The sequence below is a fragment of the Ranitomeya variabilis genome, chromosome 1 (genome assembly GCF_051348905.1).
Source record: "Ranitomeya variabilis isolate aRanVar5 chromosome 1, aRanVar5.hap1, whole genome shotgun sequence".
Classification (NCBI taxonomy): Eukaryota; Metazoa; Chordata; class Amphibia; order Anura; family Dendrobatidae; genus Ranitomeya; species Ranitomeya variabilis.
Window position 1 is genome coordinate 853101458 of NC_135232.1, and position 23428 is coordinate 853124885.

At 42.0% G+C, this 23428-nt stretch overlaps 1 protein-coding gene across 2 annotated transcripts in view; it reads right to left on the reverse strand.

Moving 5' to 3' along the window:
• The window catches only part of ADAMTS3 (ADAM metallopeptidase with thrombospondin type 1 motif 3), a 314479-nt gene that overhangs the window by 62381 nt on the left and 228670 nt on the right, over positions 1-23428 (reverse strand). For both annotated transcript variants that reach the window (XM_077276828.1, XM_077276837.1), the window contains exon 13: positions 22084-22259. In XM_077276828.1, coding sequence (XP_077132943.1) covers positions 22084-22259 — 176 coding nt within the window. The remainder of the gene's footprint in view (positions 1-22083; positions 22260-23428) is intronic.

The window sequence follows — 23428 nt, forward strand, 5'->3', positions numbered from 1 at the left end:
CGTGCCGACACAAACTTTTTGACATGAAGTAACCAGCGAGGGCCACCCGGGTGGCCGAAATCCCGGATGGGCACTTAACACGAACTCATGGAACTCCTGAAGGAGCCTAAGACGAAATTGCTCCGGGAAAAACAATCTCCCAACTGGCTTGGAACTGGGAGCAAGAGACTGAGTCTGAAAAATCAGGCAGACTCGATGTAAGCTAGGTTTTTATGATCAGTGACCACAGTAATAGGATGAACTACCCCCTCCAAAAAATGCCTCCACTCCTCAAAAGCCAACTTGACTGCAAGAAGATCTCTACTGCCCACATCATAATTTCTCTCTGCTCAAGAGAACTTTTTGGAAAAGAAGGAACACGGTTTGTGATTAGTCAGAGTGGCGGGTCCCTGAGACAACATTGTCCCCACCTCAGAAGCATCAACCTTCACCACAAAGGGTTCAGAAGGATTCGGTTGAACCATTACCGGAGCGGTCACTAAACACTTTTTCAATGCCAAAAAAGATTCTTTGGCCGACGTTAACCAGTTCTTAACATCCGCACCCTTTAACGTGAGATCAGTAAGAGGCTTAACTACCTGCGAAAAACCCTTGATGAACTTTCGATAGCAGTTTTCAAACCCCAAGAAGAGTTGCAAACCCTTAAAGTCATGGGGCTGAACCCAATCACTAATAGCCTGCACCTTCTTGGGATCCTTACAAAACCCCTCATTGGAAACAATTAAACCCAAAAATGATAACTCCTGAACAAAAAATGAACATTTTTCCAATACTTCAAAAAGTTGGTTTTCCCTGAGTCTCTGAAGGACAGTACGCAAATGTTGTAAAAGGGTTTGACTGTCAGGGGAGTAAACCAAGATGTCGTCAAGGTAAATAACCACAAAGCGACCAATCAGATCAGCAAACAGAACATTAATAAAATTTTGAAAAATGACCGGAGCATTTGTTAGCCCGAAGGGAATAAACAGATTCTCAAAAATACCTTCTGACGTGAGAAACGCCATCTTCCACTAGTCTTCCTCTCGAATCCTTATCAAATTACAGGCTTCCCACAAATCCAACTTAGAAAACTATTTGGCCCGAGACAATTGGTTACACAAGTCAGGAATGACAGGGAGTGGATATGTGTTTCTCACAGTGATTTTGTTGAGTTCCCGAAAGTCGAGGAAAGGACGCAAAGTACCCTCTTTTTTCTTTACAAAGAAAAAGCCAGCTGCCACAGGAGAAACAGAAGAGTGGATATGCCACTTACGGAGACTCTCGCCAATATACTCCTTCATGGCCAGCCGCTCAGGACCAGACAGATTAAACAAACGTGTAATTTAGCCCCAGGTATTAAATCGACGGCACAATCAAAAGATCGATGTGGCGCCTCACTTTCAGAGAACACGTCTTCAAAGTCCTTCAGGTATGCCAGAATACCTTCCAGACCAACAGACGATACAGACTTCAAGGACATAGATAAGGACACAGATTTACAACAATTTCCCCAGTAACAAAGTTAATAACAGCGTTATGATGCTGTAACCAAGGCATTCCCAAGTCCAACCCCGCAGGCAGATTGTCCAGCACAAAATAACTTATGTTTTCATCATGAGCAGGGCCCACCTTGAGCAAGAAGACCTCCGAGACATAGAGGATACCCTTTTTGTTGAGAGGAGTGGAATCAATGGCCACAATTTTAACCGGAGTCTCAAGCCTAACTGTCCCTATCTTATATTGAGTCACCAGGTGAGAGTTAATCAAGTTGATGGTAGAGCCACAATCGACGAAAGCCGTGGTAATGGATAACCCACCGCCTACCTCCTGATCCACCTGAAGTAGAACATTAGAAAATGAGGAAAATTGTACCTGAGGGTCTGGGTAACTTCCTCAACTGTTACCCAGGCTTAGCTGTTTTCCAACTGCATGGTGGATGAAGGGCAAGAAGGACAGTCCCATTTCTAGTGTCCTGGAGCTCCACAGTAAAAACAGCTGATTTTCCCTGCGATCCCTCCTCTCCTTCTCTTTGAACGAGTAAGCTCCTACCTCCATTGGTTCAGCAGCCGATAACATATCACTTTTGCTGGTATATAATGGGGTTTCCATCTGCATCACCCCCCTAGCATGAAGCCTATGGAGAATGTAATGCCAATGTGTTCTTCAGGCATTCAGACAGACCCCAGCAGAACAAACCTCTGAGAGCCGAGTCGTTCCATGATACCTCTGCAGCCCATCGCTTGAACTTGGCTGAGTGCTTCCCCTGTGCCACACTCATAACTATGTCCTTAGCCAGATGCACATGATCAGGCTCATCATATATATGCCCGAGGGCCTCAAAAAAAAACATCCACTGACATTCTTACAGGAGCCATGAGAGAGAGAAAGCCCAAGCCTGCGGAGCCTCTCTTAATAAAGAAATTATGACCCCCACCCTCTGAATTTCATTCCACGAAGAACAGGGTCGCAGTGAAAAAAAACTATTTACACCCCTCTCTGAAAGCTTGAAACTTCTTTTTGTCTCCAGAGAAGGTGTCAGGCAATTTTACTGGCGGTTCGGGTGTGATAAGGGAAACATTTTTGGCACTATCACCCAGAGCCCCAGAGGAAAAAGCACCCTGCACAGCTCCAGCAACCTCCCTCTGAACTTGCTGCTGGGACTGGGCCAGGGTTACCTGCTTAACTGACAATTTTTGCATCATCTGGGTGAGATTGCTAACCTGCTGTGAGAGCGCACGTAGAGGATCCATAACCAAAACAGTAATGCCACAGAAAATCCCCACACGGAAAGAGGGAAAACTTTAACGGTCAGTTATAATGTGAGGGACACTGGGAGTGATATGAATAGAAAGAAAGTAGGCCTGTCAGAACGGGAGTCACCACCATGTAAATATAGGATAACAACTTTATTACACACTTATGCAAAAGACAAAGCACTTAAAAACATTAAAAACAAGGGGATGACACATATCCCTTCACAAACAAGAAGCCTATAATAAAGCCTAAGCACCGCACCCCCAACACAAGGGTTAAATACACATGCCCAATATGGTGAACAAGTAGCCCTGCAGAATGATCAAGTGGCTGAAAATGACCGGTCCCCCCCCCAAAAAAAATGCAATGTCTCAAATGAAGAGGTAAGGTGCATGCCTGAAAGCAAATGTACCAGCACCCCGAGATGGCATGAGATCTGGAAGAGAGCAATAATAAACACAATCCTGCATGTTATAATGTGTCCAGCTGAAAAAAATGCTGTGGACAGACATGGATAACATACCCACCTAAGGAGCAAGGACCGTCAGCCTATAATGCAATCACCCCTGACGAAGCCACCATAGTGTGGCGACACGCGTTGGGTGTCTGCTGCCCGCACTCATCTCTCACAGGGTACACATGCCCTTGTATGTAGGTTTGTTTATTATTGGCATCCACGGATCATTTTTTGCCCTTGCATTATAGGCTGACAGTCCTTGCTCCTTAGGTGGGTATGTTATCCATGTCTGTCCACAGCATTTTTGTCAGCTGGACACATTATAACATGCAGGATTGTGTTTATTAGTGCTCTCTTCCCACTAATCGTCCCACTAATCGTGGTGCCCCCATTTCTTGTTTTTGTGTAATGTGAGGGACACTGTAACAGACTTACCCCCTGAGTCTGCACGAGTGTCCAGGAATGTGCTGGGAAGGCCGGGAACTCCTGCTGTGATGTGAGACGCTGTTGTTAGTCTGCAGGTGAACAGGACCTGCAGGAGGTGACCACCGTGGGAGTGGTTGGAGGTGGATCTAGATCCTGAACTCCCAGGGATGATGATAGGAGATGGGGAAGCCAAGAGAAGTGTCAGGCAAGCCGAGGTCAGACCAGAGGACCGCGCGGTAGCCAAGGGGAGAGACTAATAGCGTGGTAAGAGACAAGCTGAGGTCAGAATCCAGAGAGAGACACGAGGTACCAGAAGGACTAATGAGCAGGAAGTCAGGGGACAAAGCAGAGATCAAAATCAAGAGTTTCACAAGAAGTTCCAAATCAGGAGACAAATGCGAGAACGGGGAACAGACCGAGTCATACACAAGCACGCAAACAGGAATAAGCAATACGCACAGGTATTCACGGGGTCAGCTGCTCAGCCGACATTGGATGTATAACTGACAACAGGCACAGCACAGGGGCGGGCGGGTAAATATAGCCCTCCCCAGCCCATAGAGAGGCCACATAAATGAACTCTAGAAGTACTGCCAAAGAAATCCCGAACAAACCATGACAAATGCATTGCATTACTGGTGCATTAAAAAATGGTGTTAAAAAAATTCCCAAAAAATTGGGGGGAAAATGACAAATTAAAGAACAAAAAAAAATTTACAAAAATATTTTACCAATAAATGCATTTATTTATGTAAAAAAATTAAAAAAAGTACACATATATAAATAAAAATGCCAACTCATCCTGCAAAAACCAATCCCTCACATGACTCTGTTGGCAGAAATATAGGAAAGTTATAGCTTACAAAAAATGGAAAAGCAGAAACTTGCTTTTGCAATAAAAAGCATTTTTTAGTGAGAGCAGCCAAACACACAAAAAAAATCTAAATCTCATATCGCTGTAATCGCACTGACCCGAAGAATTAATTTGCCTTATCGTGTAAAAACTAAATAAAAACAATTAAGTGCTGTTGATTTGTTCACTCTGCCTCCCAAAGGTTGCAGTAAGGCCCGGTTCATATTTATCCTGCGCTCTATTCTGAGGGCTTAAACTGTGGTTTCTGTGTAAATCTCTGAATTCAGATGGAACCTCCAATGGAAGATTTCCTATATATAAAGCAGATGGAAACACTGGACACTGTCCTACGATCTGGCGGTGTCCATCTTTTTAAGCGTGCATAAAAGTGCAGTCAGCCACAATTTTGTGCATGTCTAAAAACAAGGACACTGCTGAACAGAGACCAGATGGAGTCCAGAGTAACTCTGCTGCCTCTTTATAGTGGAATGGACCCATAGGGGGTTTCATCTGATTAACCTCATTTGGAGACTTAGATGGAAACCGCAATGTAAGTGCACAGCGTAGGATAAATGTGGTCCAAAATATTATGTAAAATGTTCCCAACAAGCATCAACTCAATCCACAAAAAAAAGCAAGTCCTCACTCAGGTCCGTCATCTGTTACAGGAAATATTGGGGACTTCCACCTTACTGATAGCACAAAGCCTATTGAAAACCGCTATGGCTCTTCACCCCTCAACAGAAATCCAGCGAATTCTGCATTCCCAAATCCAAGTGTCCCTCTCTCTTCTAAGTCACAGTGTGTCTAAATCACATTTAGCGTCCACACGTTTGGCATTTCTGCAGCGATGAGAGCCCGAATAATTTACATGGTCCATATCTCCAGAAGCACATTAAAGTCACAATGTATGGGCACTACAACATACTGGGCACTGCCATGTATGGGCACTACGACATACTAGGCACTGTAATGTAGGTACACTACACTGGTAGACTTGCAATTTTCACTCAGCAACATTCGCTGCTGCTTGTTTCTAGAAATCACCCATGGAGTCAAAATTTTCATTATATCTGTAGATAAATTCCCAGAGGGGTGTTATATGCAAAAGGAGTCACTACAGGGGGATTCTCCTCTTTTGGCACTTAAGGGCTGTGTATATGGAGTCCTGAAACAATTTTACAATAATTTGTTCTCCGAGATTCAAATAGCGCTCCTTTTTTCCCCGAGTCTCGCCATGTGGCTAAGCCGTACTGTATAGCCACATATGGGGTATTGCCACATTCAGCAGAAATTGTGTGACAATTCTTTTCTACAATTTTACCCATTTCTCCATGTGACTATGTAAAATCTGGGGCTAAAACAAATGTTTTGTGGTAAAAATGTAATAATTTTTTTGGGCACTGCCCAATGGTATAAAATTCTGTAACACACATGTGGTGTCAATATGATCACTGCACCGTTAAATGAATTCATTGAGAGGTGTAGTTTGTAAAATAGGTCACTTATGGGGGGTTATGCTGTTCTGACACCTCAGTAACTCCTCCATTTGTCATGGCACTCACAAATCTTGACAGCCAAATCTGCACAATAACATGGCACACCTTCCTTTCTGAGCTTTGCACGGCCTGAAAAGTATTTACCGATTACATGTAGGGTATTGGTGCACTCAGGAGAAATTATACAGCAAATTGAGGTCACTTTTTTCCTATTAGCTCTTATAAAAATTAATAAATTGGGTCTAAAACAACATTTTAGTAGAAAAATGTAATTACTCTTTCGTCACCGCCCAATGGTACAAATTCTGTGAGGCACATGTGATGGCAATATACTCACTGTACCCCTAGATGAATTCATTGGGGGGGGGTAGTTTTTAAAATGAGGTCACTCTGGGGGGATCTGCTGTTCTAGCACCTCAGAATCTTTGCCAATGTGACATGGCACCCTGAAACCATTCCAGCAAAATCTGAACTCCAATTTGGCGCTCTTCCCTTCTGAGCTTTCCACTGTGCCTCAAAACTAGTTTTTGACCATATATGAAGAATTGGCATACTCAGAGAAAATTGCTAAACAAATGGTACAGTTCATTTTCTCATATTATTACACCATAGATTAATTTCTCAAGATGTGTAGTTTCCAAAATGGTATCACTTGTGGGTGTTTCTGCTGTTTTGGTGTGTCACGGGCTATTCAAATGTGGCATGGCATCTGCAATCAATTCCAGCCAAAATTGAGCTTCAAAATTCAACTGGTGCTCCTTCCCTTACGAACCCTGCCATGTGCCCAAACAATAGTTTTGCATCACATATTGGGAGTGATAACACAGCATTTATTCTTAATTATGCCAGAGGTTTATTTTCAGTAGGCCAAGAGACATTGTCTGAATATTAACTATTGAATTTATGTGTTTTCTTCGGTGGGTCAAGAACCATAGACTGTTGTCATATGAGTCTTAGGCCATGTGCACACGTTAAGTATTTTTCGCGTTTTTTTCGCGTTTTTTCGCTATAAAAACGTGATAAAAACGCGAAAAAAACGCTTACATATGCCTCCCATTATTTTAAGTGTATTCCGCATTTTTTGTGCAAATGTAGCCTTTTTTTCCGCGAAAAAATCGCATCGCGGAAAAAAAAGCAACATGTTCATTAAAATGCGGAATTGCAGGGGATTCCGCACACCTAGGGGTCCATTGATCTGCTTACTTCACGCACGGGGCTGTGCCCACCATGCGGGAAGTAAGCAGATTATGTGCGGTTGGTACCCAGGGTGGAGGAGAGGAGACTCTCCTCCACGCACTGGGCACCATATAAGTGGTCAAAAAATAAGAATTAAAATAAAAAATAGTGATATACTCACCCTCGATGTCTTCCCGCCTCCACTGCACGCTGTCGCTTCGGTTCCTGTAGCTGATGTGCGGCGAAGGACCTTGCCGATGACGTCACTGTCCTGTGATTGGTCGTGAGCGGTCATGTGACCGCTCACGTGACCGTGACGTCACGGAAGGTCCTGTGCGCACAGACCAGCTATAGGAAGACGAACGGACGCCGGTGAGGAGATGTTTGGGTGAGTATAAGCATTTTTTTATTTTTTTTATTATTTTTAAACATTCTATCTTTTACTATAGATGCTGCATAAGCTGCATCTATAGTAAAAAGTTGGTCACACTTGTCAAACAGTATGTTTGACAAGTGTGACCAACTTGTCAGTCAGTTTTCCAAGCGATGCTACAGATCGCTTGGAAAACTTTAGCATTCTGCAAGCTAATTACACTTGCAGAATGCTAAAAAAACGTGAAAAAAACGGAAAAAAAACGCAAAAAAAAAATGCGGATTTCTTGCAGAAAATTTCCGGTTTTCTTCAGGAAATTTCTGCAAGAAATCCGCAACGTGTGCACATACCCTTAAAGTTGACTCTTGAAATTGATGAATTACTACTTTTCACCTTTTACATCAGCTCCTACAGTTATTATTTTGCTACTATCTTTTGAGGACAGGGACATAGGGTCATTGAACAATAGATTTCTGCTATTGTTTGCCCCATTTGTTGTGGTCATGCACAAATATTCTAGTCTTCTGGGAATATGTCAAGTCCCTGATATGTAAAGTCACCGGCCATCAGATTCCCTTAGCTCCAAAATTTTATTTATTCAATACATGACCATTTCAACTAGGTCATAAAGTCAAACAGCTTTTATTACATATAACAACGGCTGCCAGATGTTTGATAGCCTGTAAGTGGAAATCAATACATCCCTGTTATGGTTCTCAATGGCAAGAGAACATAGCCCAGCAAACATAAGTACTAGCTCTTGGAAGGATGGAAACTAAACTGACCATGAACTAAACCTGCCGCACAACTAACAGTAGCCGGGTAGCGTTGCCTACGTTTTTTATCCCTAGACGCCCAGCGCCGGCCGGAGGACTAACTAATCCTGGCAGAGGAAAATATAGTCCTGGCTCACCTCTAGAGAAATTTCCCCGATAGGCAGACAGAGGCCCCCACATATATTGGCGGTGATTTTAGATGAAATGACAAACGTAGTATGAAAATAGGTTTAGCAAAATTGAGGTCCGCTTACTAGATAGCAGGAAGACAGAAAGGGCACTTTCATGGTCAGCTGAAAACCCTATCAAAATACCATCCTGAAATTACTTTAAGACTCTAGTATTAACTCATAACATTAGAGTGGCAATTTCAGATCACAAGAGCTTTCCAGACACAGAAACGAAACTACAGCTGTGAACTGGAACAAAATGCAAAAACAAACGAGGACTAAAGTCCAACTTAGCTGGGAGTTGTCTAGCAGCAGGAACATGCACAGAAAGGCTTCTGATTACAATGTTGACCGGCATGGAAGTGACAGAGGAGCAAGGTTAAATAGCGACTCCCACATCCTGATGGAAACAGGTGAACAGAGGGGATGATGCACACCAGTTCAATTCCACCAGTGGCCACCGGGGGAGCCCAAAATCCAATTTCACAACAGTACCCCCCCCTCAAGGAGGGGGCACCGAACCCTCACCAGAACCACCAGGGCGATCAGGATGAGCCCTATGAAAGGCACGGACCAGATCGAAGGCATGAACATCAGAGGCAGTCACCCAAGAATTATCCTCCTGACCGTATCCCTTCCATTTGACCAGATACTGGAGTTTCCGTCTGGAAACACGGGAGTCCAAGATTTTTTCCACAACGTACTCCAACTCGCCCTCAACCAACACCGGAGCAGGAGGCTCAACGGAAGGCACAACCGGTACCTCATACCTGCGCAACAATGACCGATGAAAAAAATTATGAATAGAAAAAGATGCAGGGAGGTCCAAACGGAAGGACACAGGGTTAAGAATCTCCAATATCTTGTACGGGCCGATGAACCGAGGCTTAAACTTAGGAGAAGAAACCCTCATAGGGACAAAACGAGAAGACAACCACACCAAGTCCCCAACACAAAGCCGAGGACCAACCCGACGCCGGCGGTTGGCAAAAAGCTGAGTCTTCTCCTGGGACAACTTCAAATTGTCCACTACCTGCCCCCAAATCTGATGCAACCTCTCCACCACAGCATCCACTCCAGGACAATCCGAAGATTCCACCTGACCAGAAGAAAATCGAGGATGAAACCCCGAATTACAGAAAAAAGGAGACACCAAGGTGGCAGAGCTGGCCCGATTATTGAGGGCAAACTCCGCTAAAGGCAAAAAAGCAACCCAATCATCCTGATCTGCAGACACAAAACACCTCAAATATGTCTCCAAGGTCTGATTCATCCGCTCGGTCTGGCCATTAGTCTGAGGATGGAAAGCAGATGAGAAAGACAAATCTATGCCCATCCTAGCACAGAATGCTCGCCAAAATCTAGACACGAATTGGGTACCTCTGTCAGAAACGATATTCTCCGGAATACCATGCAAACGGACCACATTTTGAAAAAACAGAGGAACCAACTCGGAAGAAGAAGGCAACTTAGGCAGGGGAACCAAATGGACCATCTTAGAGAAACGGTCACACACCACCCAGATGACAGACATCTTCTGAGAAACAGGAAGATCCGAAATAAAATCCATCGAGATGTGCGTCCAGGGCCTCTTCGGGATAGGCAAGGGCAACAACAATCCACTAGCCCGAGAACAACAAGGCTTGGCCCGAGCACAAACGTCACAAGACTGCACAAAGCCTCGCACATCTCGAGACAGGGAAGGCCACCAGAAGGACCTTGCCACCAAATCCCTGGTACCAAAGATTCCAGGATGACCTGTCAACGCAGAAGAATGAACCTCAGAAATGACTTTACTGGTCCAATCATCAGGAACAAACAGTCTACCAGGTGGGCAACGATCAGGTCTATCCGCCTGAAACTCCTGCAAGGCCCGCCGCAGGTCTGGAGAAACGGCAGACAATATCACTCCATCCTTAAGGATACCTGTAGGTTCAGAGTTACCAGGGGAGTCAGGCTCAAAACTCCTAGAAAGGGCATCCGCCTTAACATTCTTAGAACCCGGCAGGTAGGACACCACAAAATTAAACCGAGAGAAAAACAACGACCAGCGCGCCTGTCTAGGATTCAGGCGTCTGGCGGACTCAAGATAAATTAGATTTTTGTGGTCAGTCAATACCACCACCTGATGTCTAGCCCCCTCAAGCCAATGACGCCACTCCTCAAAAGCCCACTTCATGGCCAAAAGCTCCCGATTCCCAACATCATAATTCCGCTCGGCGGGCGAAAATTTACGCGAGAAAAAGGCACAAGGTCTCATCACGGAACAATCGGAACTTCTCTGCGACAAAACTGCCCCAGCTCCGATTTCAGAAGCGTCGACCTCAACCTGAAAAGGAAGAGCAACATCAGGCTGACGCAACACAGGGGCGGAAGAAAAGCGGCGCTTAAGCTCCCGAAAGGCCTCCACAGCAGCAGGGGACCAATCAGCAACATCAGCACCCTTCTTAGTCAGATCAGTCAATGGTTTAACAACATCAGAAAAACCAGCAATAAATCGACGATAAAAGTTAGCAAAGCCCAAAAATTTCTGAAGACTCTTAAGAGAAGAGGGTTGCGTCCAATCACAAATAGCCTGAACCTTGACAGGATCCATCTCGATGGAAGAGGGGGAAAAAATATATCCCAAAAAGGAAATCTTTTGAACCCCAAAAACGCACTTAGAACCCTTCACACACAAGGAATTAGACCGCAAAACCTGAAAAACCCTCCTGACCTGCTGGACATGAGAGTCCCAGTCATCCGAAAAAATCAAAATATCATCCAGATACACAATCAAAAATTTATCCAAATAATCACGGAAAATGTCATGCATAAAGGACTGAAAGACTGAAGGGGCATTTGAAAGACCAAAAGGCATCACCAAATACTCAAAGTGGCCCTCGGGCGTATTAAATGCGGTCTTCCACTCATCCCCCTGCTTAATTCGCACCAAATTATACGCCCCACGGAGATCTATCTTAGAGAACCACTTGGCCCCCTCTATGCGAGCAAACAAATCAGTCAGCAGTGGCAACGGATATTGATATTTAACCGTGATTTTATTCAAAAGCCGATAATCAATACACGGTCTCAAAGAGCCATCTTTCTTAGCCACAAAGAAAAAACCGGCTCCTAAGGGAGATGACGAAGGACGAATATGTCCCTTTTCCAAGGACTCCTTTATATATTCTCGCATAGCAGCATGTTCAGGCACAGACAGATTAAATAAACGACCCTTAGGGTATTTACTACCCGGAATCAAATCTATGGCACAATCGCACTCCCGGTGCGGAGGTAATGAACCAAGCTTAGGTTCTTCAAAAACGTCACGATATTCAGTCAAGAATTCAGGAATCTCAGAGGGAATAGATGATGAAATGGAAACCACAGGTACGTCCCCATGCGTCCCCTTACAACCCCAGCTTAACACAGACATAGCTTTCCAGTCAAGGACTGGGTTATGAGATTGCAGCCATGGCAATCCAAGCACCAACACATCATGTAGGTTATACAGCACAAGAAAGCGAATAATCTCCTGATGATCCGGATTTATCCGCATAGTTACTTGTGTCCAGTATTGTGGTTTATTACTAGCCAATGGGGTGGAGTCAATCCCCTTCAGGGGTATAGGAGTTTCAAGAGGCTCCAAATCATACCCACAGCGTTTGGCAAAGGACCAATCCATAAGACTCAAAGCGGCGCCAGAGTCGACATAGGCATCCGCGGTAATAGATGATAAAGAACAAATCAGGGTTACAGATAGAATAAACTTAGACTGTAAAGTGCCAATTGAAACAGACCTATCAAGCTTCTTAGTACGCTTAGAGCATGCTGATATAACATGAGTTGAATCACCGCAATAGAAGCACAACCCATTTTTTCGTCTTAAATTCTGCCGTTCACTTCTGGACAGAATTCTATCACATTGCATATTCTCTGGCGTCTTCTCAGTAGACACCGCCAAATGGTGCACAGGTTTGCGCTCCCGCAGACGCCTATCGATCTGGATAGCCATTGTCATGGACTCATTCAGACCCGCAGGCACAGGGAACCCCACCATAACATCCTTAATGGCATCAGAGAGACCCTCTCTGAAATTCGCCGCCAGGGCGCACTCATTCCACTGAGTAAGCACAGCCCATTTACGGAATTTCTGGCAGTATATTTCAGCTTCGTCTTGCCCCTGAGATAGGGACATCAAGGCCTTTTCCGCCTGAAGCTCTAACTGAGGTTCCTCATAAAGCAACCCCAAGGCCAGAAAAAACGCATCCACATTGAGCAACGCAGGATCCCCTGGAGCCAATGCAAAAGCCCAATCCTGAGGGTCGCCCCGGAGCAAGGAAATCACAATCCTGACCTGCTGAGCAGGATCTCCAGCAGAGCGAGATTTCAGGGACAAAAACAACTTGCAATTATTTTTGAAATTTTGAAAGCAAGATCTATTCCCCGAGAAAAATTCAGGCAAAGGAATTCTAGGTTCAGATATAGGAACATGAACAACAAAATCTTGTAAATTTTGAACTTTCGTGGTGAGATTATTCAAACCTGCAGCTAAACTCTGAATATCCATTTTAAACAGGTGAACACAGAGCCATTCCAGGATTAGAAGGAGAGAGAGAGAGAGAAAGGCTGCAATATAGGCAGACTTGCAAGAGATTCAATTACAAGCACACTCAGAACTGAAGGGAAGGGAAAAAAAAAAAAAAATCTTCAGCAGACTTCTCTTTTCTCTCCTTTCTCTGTCAATTAATTTAACCCTTTTTGGGCCGGTCAAACTGTTATGGTTCTCAATGGCAAGAGAACATAGCCCAGCAAACATAAGTACTAGCTCTTGGAAGGATGGAAACTAAACTGACCATGAACTAAACCTGCCGCACAACTAACAGTAGCCGGGTAGCGTTGCCTACGTTTTTTATCCCTAGACGCCCAGCGCCGGCCGGAGGACTAACTAATCCTGGCAGAGGAAAATATAGTCCTGGCTCACCTCTAGAGAAATTTCCCCGATAGGCAGACAGAGGCCCCCACATATATTGGCGGTGATTTTAGATGAAATGACAAACGTAGTATGAAAATAGGTTTAGCAAAATTGAGGTCCGCTTACTAGATAGCAGGAAGACAGAAAGGGCACTTTCATGGTCAGCTGAAAACCCTATCAAAATACCATCCTGAAATTACTTTAAGACTCTAGTATTAACTCATAACATCAGAGTGGCAATTTCAGATCACAAGAGCTTTCCAGACACAGAAACGAAACTACAGCTGTGAACTGGAACAAAATGCAAAAACAAACGAGGACTAAAGTCCAACTTAGCTGGGAGTTGTCTAGCAGCAGGAACATGCACAGAAAGGCTTCTGATTACAATGTTGACCGGCATGGAAGTGACAGAGGAGCAAGGTTAAATAGCGACTCCCACATCCTGATGGAAACAGGTGAACAGAGGGGATGATGCACACCAGTTCAATTCCACCAGTGGCCACCGGGGGAGCCCAAAATCCAATTTCACAACACATCCCCCATCGAACACTGAACTCTAGTCATGAATACAAGATATTCGAAGTATGGAATATATCATGGCTATGTTGAATAATACTATTGATCGTTTCAATGCAGTTTGGACTTTTTGGGCACGTATTGGGTTCAGAAAGACTACCAATAAATGCAGCGAAAATTAGTTGCTACAGGTCATACAATAAGTATAGGTTTTACTCCCTCCCTCCCCCCTTCTGTCTCAGTGTCTTGTAGTGTCGGTGTTTTTGTTTAAGCTACATATTGAGATGTAAACTTATTACATTGTGCTTACTCAATATTGATAATAAATCTGTTTATTGTTAGAAATTGCACACATTTTTGCTATCTTAAGGAATGTGTTCTTGTATTGAAGGATTTTGATTTTCCTTTCTTTTCAGAGTAATACTACTCTGAAAAACTTAATAAAATTCAATTAAAAAAAAAAAGAATGGTGTCACTTTTGGGTATTTTATGGCACATATACTCCTCAAAGTCACTTTAAATGTGATGGGGTCCCTAAAACAAAAATGGTTTTGTAATTGGTGATAAACTTTTAACCCTTCTAACTTCCTAACAAAACAAATGTTTAAAAAATTATTCAGATGTAAAGTATACATGTGTTACATGTTATTTATTAACTATTTAGTGTGACATAACTCTCTGGTTTAAGGGCATAAAAATTAAAAGTTTGAAAATAGCGACGTTTTCAAACTTTTTGCAAAATTTCTGGTATTTTCATGAATAAACGCAAGTTACTGTATATCAAACAAATTTTACCACTGCCATGAAGTACAATATATTACAAAATAACATTCTCAGAATCACTGGGATCCATTGAAGCATTCCAGAGTTATCTCTTCATAAAGTGACACTCGTCAGAATTGAAAAAAATGGGCCTGTGAGGAAGGTGAAAATAGGCTGTGGGAGTGAAGGGATTAAATATGCTAGAACTGCAGAAAAAAAGACTTGGAGCGCACATCCAAAAATCATACATTTATCTAATGCCGCCAGGCAAGAATTTAAAAAACTGGACATGAGGCTCTTAGTTTAACATTTTGATCAGACTTCTGATGAATCCCACTGCCACATGACAGCAAAACCTCTAATTGGGTCCCTAACTTTTCATAGCCTTAAAGATGCATATTCAAAAATCATACGTTGATCTATTGCCACTAGACCAAAATTTACAAACCTGAACATGAGGTTCAAGGACCCACTGAGTGGTTCACCGTGACGTGGCAGTGGGCTTCACAAAGTCTGATCAGAATATTAAACTAAGAACCGCATGGTCAGTTTTGTAACTTTTTTCTAGTGGCATTAGATAAACGAATGAGTTTTGGATCTGCACTCCATGTCTTTTTTCAACAGTTCTACACTAATAAATGGTCTGTTCCCTCTATTTTTACCTTGACCAGCGCTTCTCCATTTGACACAGGCATTTTTAATTAGCAGGACACTTCAATAAGGGTTCGGCCTATTTGTGCTCTCAGTTCACAGTCTCAGAGCTTGTGGAAAATGAGATTTTAACACCTAATTACTTGGTGTTGGTGCTGTGTGGTGGCCATTGTTGCTGTGGTTTTGTGCCTGTGGGGCAGTGTGGTCTGGAGTTATGGGGACTCAGCATTGCAGCATGGGTGCTGGGAGGCACCAAGTCACTCGCCCTGCTAGTGCACTGCTGCTCAGGTAGTTGGAGCACGGCGCCACACCTTTAGGCTATGTGCACACTTGAGCAAAACCGGACATTTTCTGCAAGAAATCCGCATGCTTTTTTTTTCAGGTTTTTTTTGCGTTTTTGACTCATTTTTTGCGCGTTTTTGATGCGTTTCTTTCACGTTTTTTTCCAGAGCTTCCCAATGCAGTAAATAGCAGGAAAAACGCGGAAAATCCGCAAAAATAATGAACACGATGCGTTTTTTAATGCGATGCGGTTTTTTTCTGAAAAAAAAACGCATCATGCACACAAAAATTGCGGAATGCATTCTAAATGATGGGATGCATAATGTATGCGGTTTTTATGCGTTTTTATAGCAAAAAAACGCAAAAAAAATGCAAAAAAATCCGCAACATGTGCACACAGCCTTAAGGCTATTAAAAGTTATGTACCCCTGAGTGGTTCGCTGTGAAGTGGCAGTGGGCTTCAGACAGTTTGATCAGAATGTTACATTAAAGTACCTCGGGTTCGGTTTTGTAAATTTTTGTCTGGTGGCATTAGATCAACATATGACTTTTGGATGTGCACTCCATGTCCATGTCTTTTTCTACAGTTTTAATAGATTCCCTTTAAATGTTACACTTGTTATTGGTAGCTATACTACCTATTGCTTTTCCATACACTGAACAATTTTCATAAAAACTAGATAAAAACGAACATTCATCTATGAAACAACATGAGCTTGTATTACAAAATAACAGTTCTATCCGTAACTTACACTAGCAGATTGTTACAGACCTCACAGTACCATAATATGCTATAGATTTGTAATTTTTTACATGTATTTATATATGGCATAGCTATTCTCTGTTAGCCAAATTGGTAATTGATTCACATGTTATAACATCATCATATGAGAGCTTCTAAATACCTTTGCTGGCTAATCATGGGCATCAACATTCATTTTCTCTGACATCATATTAAGATCTAATGACTCTTATGAAGAACGTTCCACTCAGCACTCTTAATGTCCCTAACTGGTAATAACATCCATCTAGTGTATTTTGTTAAAGATTGTGGTATTTTTGTTTTCTGACAGCTGTTCCAAATTACCATCCATGGTGCTATGCTGTTGACTCTAGGACATTATATCCATCTAGCTTGCTTGGTACATGGTATACAAATACCTGATCAGCACTGAAAATGTTACAGGAATCTTGGCAACTCTTAATTTTTACAAGGTCTTCCAAGGTTAGTTTCCAACCACAATTAAAAGTGCATTGCTTTATGCAAATATTAGATGTCTTTCTCTGGCAATGAAATATGTTTGGAGATGCGACTTCATGACCACAAAGAAAACTAAAAACATGTTACATTACTCTTTTTTATATGGACAAATGTAATTAAAGGGGTTGTCAGGTGAAAACATGTTATCACCTATCTAGAGGATACTTGATAATTTGTTGACCAGAGGGGGTACAACCGCTGGGACCCGAAATCATCAGCAGAACAAGACACTTTTATAAACGTTAGAATGGTGTGCATCCTCGACCAAGTGGTACTATACAGCCCCATAGAGAATTAACCTACCACGCCACTTTGTAACAGGAAAAAAAATCCTCAATCTGGTGATCAGTGCAAGTCCCAGCAGTCAGACACTACAGAATCAGCAAATTAGCACCTAACCTGTGGATAGGTAACAACTGGCTTTCTCTGGACAAGCCCTCATGGGAACCTATTTGCTCAAATGGCTATATTGATTTTCACAATATCCTACTGAGAAGCAGCTGAGATTCCAGTCGGCAGTGACTGCAACTATGCAAATCGCATACTTGTGGTCTTGTGATACCAGTAAGTGGAGCCGAATTCTAGTGATGAGTACATTACTCACCATTAGGATTTAGAAAGATGTAGGGATGCTAAAAAGTATTTCAGGGTTGGATAACTCCTTTAAAGTTTTGATGAAGAACCACCAACATGCTTTTGGTTGGGATTTTAACTTTCAATGTAGCATCTAGAATAATTGTCAATACAGACCGTTTTCTTCTTTTTGAAGGTGAACTAATTGCATATTTTTTTTTCCAATGGAGACATCATGCTTAAGCTGAAATGTCTTAATTAAAACTGTTACCATCCAAAAAAAAGTCTAATTAATATCATAATAAGATGATGCAGCTTCAACACTTCTAGGACTCTAGACTCATTTCTTCACTAAGTTTGGCAGTATAGGCATAGTCGCTAATATTCTCAAATGACTCAACTGTTTTGCTCAATGCTGCCCAATGCTGATTGTGTGGACTGTAACTTCTGATTCAGTTTGTATAATTAAAGGAGTATTTTGAAGAAAGTCGAATTGTCTGCTATATGTAGGTCTATCAGACCATCATTGACAAGAGTTCCAAGACCAAAGCTGAAGGTGACAGCTAGAATATCCTGAGCACTACAGTAGCTCAGTGGTTAATATTGTAGCCTTGCTGGGGTCATGGGTTCAAATCCCACCAAGGACCAAGGAAAACTTCTGTAAGGAGTGTGTATGTTCTCCCCTTGTTTGTTTGGATATCCTCACTCACTACGACATACTGATAGGGAATTTAAATTGTGTACCCCAGTGAGGACTGTGATGATGTCTGCAAAGTGGTGAGGATGTTAATGATGCTTTATAAGCGAGTAAAATAGATAAATATCTGGAGATTAGTCTTAATGGGAGACTACTGAGAGAAATAGGTCTAATCACATACAGTATATTCAACTCTTCTGTATGTCTCAGTCAAGCAAAACATATCAGGAGACTTCTCCTCAGTTACGGCCACTGGTAGGAGCTTAAGATGTGCCATTTTTCTATCCATTCTGAAAAGCACAACCTAACAAAACCGATCCAAAACAAGAATTATGTGTTAACTAAATTGCTACTAAATTGTTCAACCACCTCTCATAGACTAATAGCTACATAAAAATCAAGAACTATTAGGGTAAGCTCACACAGGGCTTTCTTTATGCTAATTTTCAGCTGCTTTTTACAATATCAGCAAAGCCTATGAGATTTCAGAAATCTCATGCACACACATTGGTTTTTTGTTTGATCAGTATTTTGTGCTTTGCTGCGTTTTTTGGACATACAGCACGTCACTTCTTTCAGCGTTTTTGCTGCGTTTTTCCACCCATTGACTTGAATGGGTGTTGAAAAAAACGCAGCAGCATTTTTGCTGCTGAAAATCCAAGGACATTAGCATGGACAAAGAAAAAAAAATGCACCAAATACGCAACAAAAAACCTACACCTGCGTTTTTGACGCAGCTTCTTTCCTGCCAAGATCAGGTTTTGCTGCAGAAAAAAAGTAGCAATAACGTCCACTGTGAAATTACCCTTAGGCGTTGATTCTAAAGAAATAGGAAAACTACTTAACTATGACAATATTAGTAACTAGTATTGACCATTTTCAACTATTCAAAGCTGCAGAGCTGAAACTACCAAGGGGACAAAACTACATCTAAGTAATCACATATTGTTTGCAGTTTATTAACAAGATCTATAAGTCTCCTCAATAAAAGCACACCAGTGAAATTGTAAGGGAAACAGATAAACATGGAGTCTCTCAGACGTCCATAAATCATTAATTTATTACATGGAATAAACTTTAAGTAAAGATATACTTTGCAGTTAATAAGTTAAAATATTGGAACACTCCCTGATCTGCCAAACTCAGCAATTCAAAAGGTTAAACTGTACTACACTCCTTAACATTGAAATTGCAAAACCAAGAGGGAAATCTTTTGAATTATGAAAATCACCGGATCAATATACAACTTAATGATATGTAGATGGTGAAAAATGGAAACAAAGCTTTAAAAACATCTCGATTTATTCAAAATCGAGTATGAGGACCACATGAAGAAATATACACCCTTACTTACATTGGCAAGTTATAAGTGAGGTTAGTAATGGATGAGGGCTGTTCTGTCAAGCTGAATGCACTACATCACACAAATCATCAAGATCCGCTGCTGGCAGCGCATTTTGTAATTGCCACCCAATGGTTTCACATGTCCTTGATGTTCACAGATTATACATGCTATGCTATTTTGTTAAGGCCATGCAGGCTGGTCACAGCAGCACGAAAAACATGCGACCTGGTGTTGACGTGATTGAAAACAGCTCCTAGAACAGAAGTTTGCATGTGTGTTGTGTGGTTTTCTTCTGGGTGCTCTGTTTTCCTCACACACTTCAAAGACATACTGATTGGGAAGTTAGATTGTGAGCCCCAATGGTGACAACTCATGATGATGTCTGTAAAGTGCTGTGGAATTAATGACGCTATAACAGTAAGCAAAAAAAATGAATAAGTAAATAAACTTTGGGCAAATGGCCATACCACTGGTTTTAGCACCAAATCAATGTAACTCCAATCTGTTAGTGTACCTGGAATGAAGACTAGAGATGTACCGTACATTACACATTGTAAATACACATCGTGATGTCCTCTTCATGGCATTTTCCAGGTGGTGTCAATGGAATAAGGGGTGCTCACTGTTGTGAATTCTGCTTTTGGGCTCCCTCCGGTGGTTGTAGGTGGTAATGCAGTTGCCCCTGAGTTGCAGTCCTGGTCAGGTGTATCTGCTGATTGCAGTTCTGACTGGGGTATTTAGGCGTGCAGGATTCATTAGTCCTTGCCAGTTGTCCATGGTTGTTGGGAGGTTTTGGTCCTGGTTTGGTTCCTTCTGCCTTCTGCCAAATCAGCAAAGATAAGTGTCTGGTTTTGTTTCTGTGGCACACATGCTGTGTGCTTAATAATTCTGTGCTATTCAGTGTTTTTTTGTCCAGCTTAGATTGTGTCAGTATTTTCTCAGTCTTGTTGGATTCTCTGGAGTGGCAGATATACATTCCATGTCTTTAGTTAGATTGTGGAACTTGTTGTATTATCTGCTGTGGATATTTTTGGAAGGGTTTTAATACTGACCGCTTAGTATTCTGTCCTATGTTTCCCTATTTAGCTAGAGTGGCTTCTTTTGCTGAATCCTGTTTTCTGCCTGCGTGTGTCTTTCCTCTCCTACTCACAGTCAATATTCGTGGGGGGCTGCCTATCCTTTGGGGTTCTGCTCTGAGGCAAGGTAGTATTCCTATTTCTATCTATAGGGGTATTTAGTCCTCCGGCTGTGTCGAGGTGTCTAGGGTTTGTTAGGCACACCCCACGGCTACTTCTAGTTGCGGTGTTAGTTCAGGTTTTGCGGTCAGTACAGTTTCCACCTACTCCAGAGAAAGTTCATGCGGCTCCAAAGTCACCGGATCATAACAGCTCACTGTCAAAAAGATAGGTGCTCAGGAGAAAAAGGAAAACTATAGAAAGTGATGAACTCCAGGACACTCAAAATAGATTTTTTTTTAAAAGACAAGGAGATTTTATTATATCCAAAAATATGGTAAAATTCAAGAAAAAAATGGTAAGTACAGACACCAACATTCAACGTTTCGGCTAACAAGCCTTTCTCAAGAAATGTCTGTTTAAGAGGCATCTGCAGCTTATGCATCCTCATCACTGATCACTGAATCCTTCCACTTTTGGCTGTCCAGCACAGCAGCTCTTCTCAGCATGTTACCTCTGCCAGTATGTTACCTCTGCAAGCAATTGCCCAGGTGGTGTCCAGACCAATCTCAGACTGTCATTGCATTCAAAATAAAAGAGGAACTCATTTTAGCCTCCATTGTAGTCTTTCTATGCACTATGATAGCCTTTCAGAGACATGGCATGAGGTCAATGGAACACCTGTAGCTGGACATCTGGCTCAGAGCCCAATGTCATACAAACGCCTTACGTAGTCACTCTTTAATCCCTTAGGCTTGGTATGTGACGGTCAAAGCCACTTGATATACAGAATGGATTATTCTCTAGTGAGAATATGTGAGCAACTCCATGAAGAGGCCTTCTTTAGGGATCAATACACTAGGCTTACTCCTGGGATTTTTGTGAGGAGGCATAAGGTACAGCAGTCTTTATGTCAGGTACATCTTGGCGCTGTATTGATTTGGTCATGTAACCAGTGGTACAGCAATTTCTTTAAACAGGAGCCGTTTTTCAACAAGGTATGGCACATGTTGCTCATTCTACTCTGAGCAGCTTGAGTGGCCTAAACGTACTACCAAAACCTACAGTGGACCTGGACTTGTCTTCCATTGAGCACATCTGGGATGTCAATGGTTGGCAATTGCAGAGCTGCCAGCAGTAAATCTTGATGAATTGCGTGCTCAAGAGCATTCAGCATTTGCTTATGATTACCATGTCTATCATTTCTGTGATTTCCATAATTCCAAGATGTTTTCTTGTTGATGTTGTAATTTAAATTTTGAGGAATGTATTAGGTCTTTATAAACTAAAACAGTGGCAGCATTTTTTCTATCAATAGCTTGTATTCGATTCATATTTATTTTAAAAGCATCTGTAAAATATTGCTATTAAATAAAGAATATAAATAATATTTCTCCATACCATCAGGATGTTCGTATGGCAGCCAATGGTGTTTTGCACTGTGAAATTCAAATTGGGAATTCTTCTGCTGACATTGCTGGGCTCTGAAGTCCTCAAAGTGTTTAGGACATTCTTCAGTGTTGCACAACTGATATTCATAATTTAATCCAGCACAGTCTTGGCCACCATTCACTGGCCTAAAAATAAAACAGCAATATAAAATTACAGGACATTACATGATAAAAGAAGTAGTTACAACATCATAAACTGAAAAACAAGATATATCATCGATTTGGGTCCCTAACAAAAGGGACTGGGGCACCATAACACTAGATACCAAAAACAAGGTCCACTAGAAATTGCAGTGTCAAACCACTGATCACTAGGGATTGGGACAATAGACACCTATGGATTAGGAAACTAACACAGGACTATAAACTTGAATTCTGTTACTATATCATTGCCATGTGTACAGTGGGGAAAACAAGTATTTGATACACTGCCAATTTTGCAAGTTTTCCCACCTGCAAAGAATGGAGGGGTCTGTAATTTTTATCATAAGTACGCTTCAATTGTGAGAGACAGAATGTAAAATAAAAAAAAAATAAAAAAACAGAAAATCACATTCTATGATTTTTAAATAATTAAATTGCATTTTTTTAATTCTGGCTCTCACAGGCCTGCTATTTTTTCTTAAGAAGACCTCCTACTCTGTTCTCGTTACCTGTATTAATTGCACTTGTTTGAATTTGTTACTTTTAGAAAAGACACCTGTCCACACAATCAATCACACTCCAACCTCTCCACCATAGCCAAGACCAAACAGTTGTCTAAGGGCACAAGGGACAAAATTGTAGACCTGCAAAAGGCTGAAATGGGCTACAGGACAGTAGGCAAGCAGCTTGGTGAGAAAGCAACAACTGTTAGCGCAATTATTCGAAAATGGAAGAAACACAAGATGACTGTTAATCTTTCTTGGTCTAGGTCTCCATGCAACATCTCGTCTCATGAGGTAAGGATAATTCTGAGAAAAGTTAAGAATCAGCAAAAAATTACACAGGAGGACCTGGTCAATGACCTGAAGAGAGCTGAGACCACAGTCTCAAACCTTATCGTTAGTAACACGCTATGCCGTCATGGATTAAAATCCTGCAGGGCATCCTGCTCACGCCTGTACATGTACAGGCCCGTTTAAAGTTAACCATTTGGATGATCCAGAGGAGGCATCTGAGAAAGTCATGTGGTCATCTGAAACAAAAATAGAACTTTTTGGTATCAACTCCACTGTACATGTTTGGCAGAAGAAGAAGGATGAGTACAACCCCAAGAACACCATCCCAACTGAGATGAATGGCGGGGGAAACAA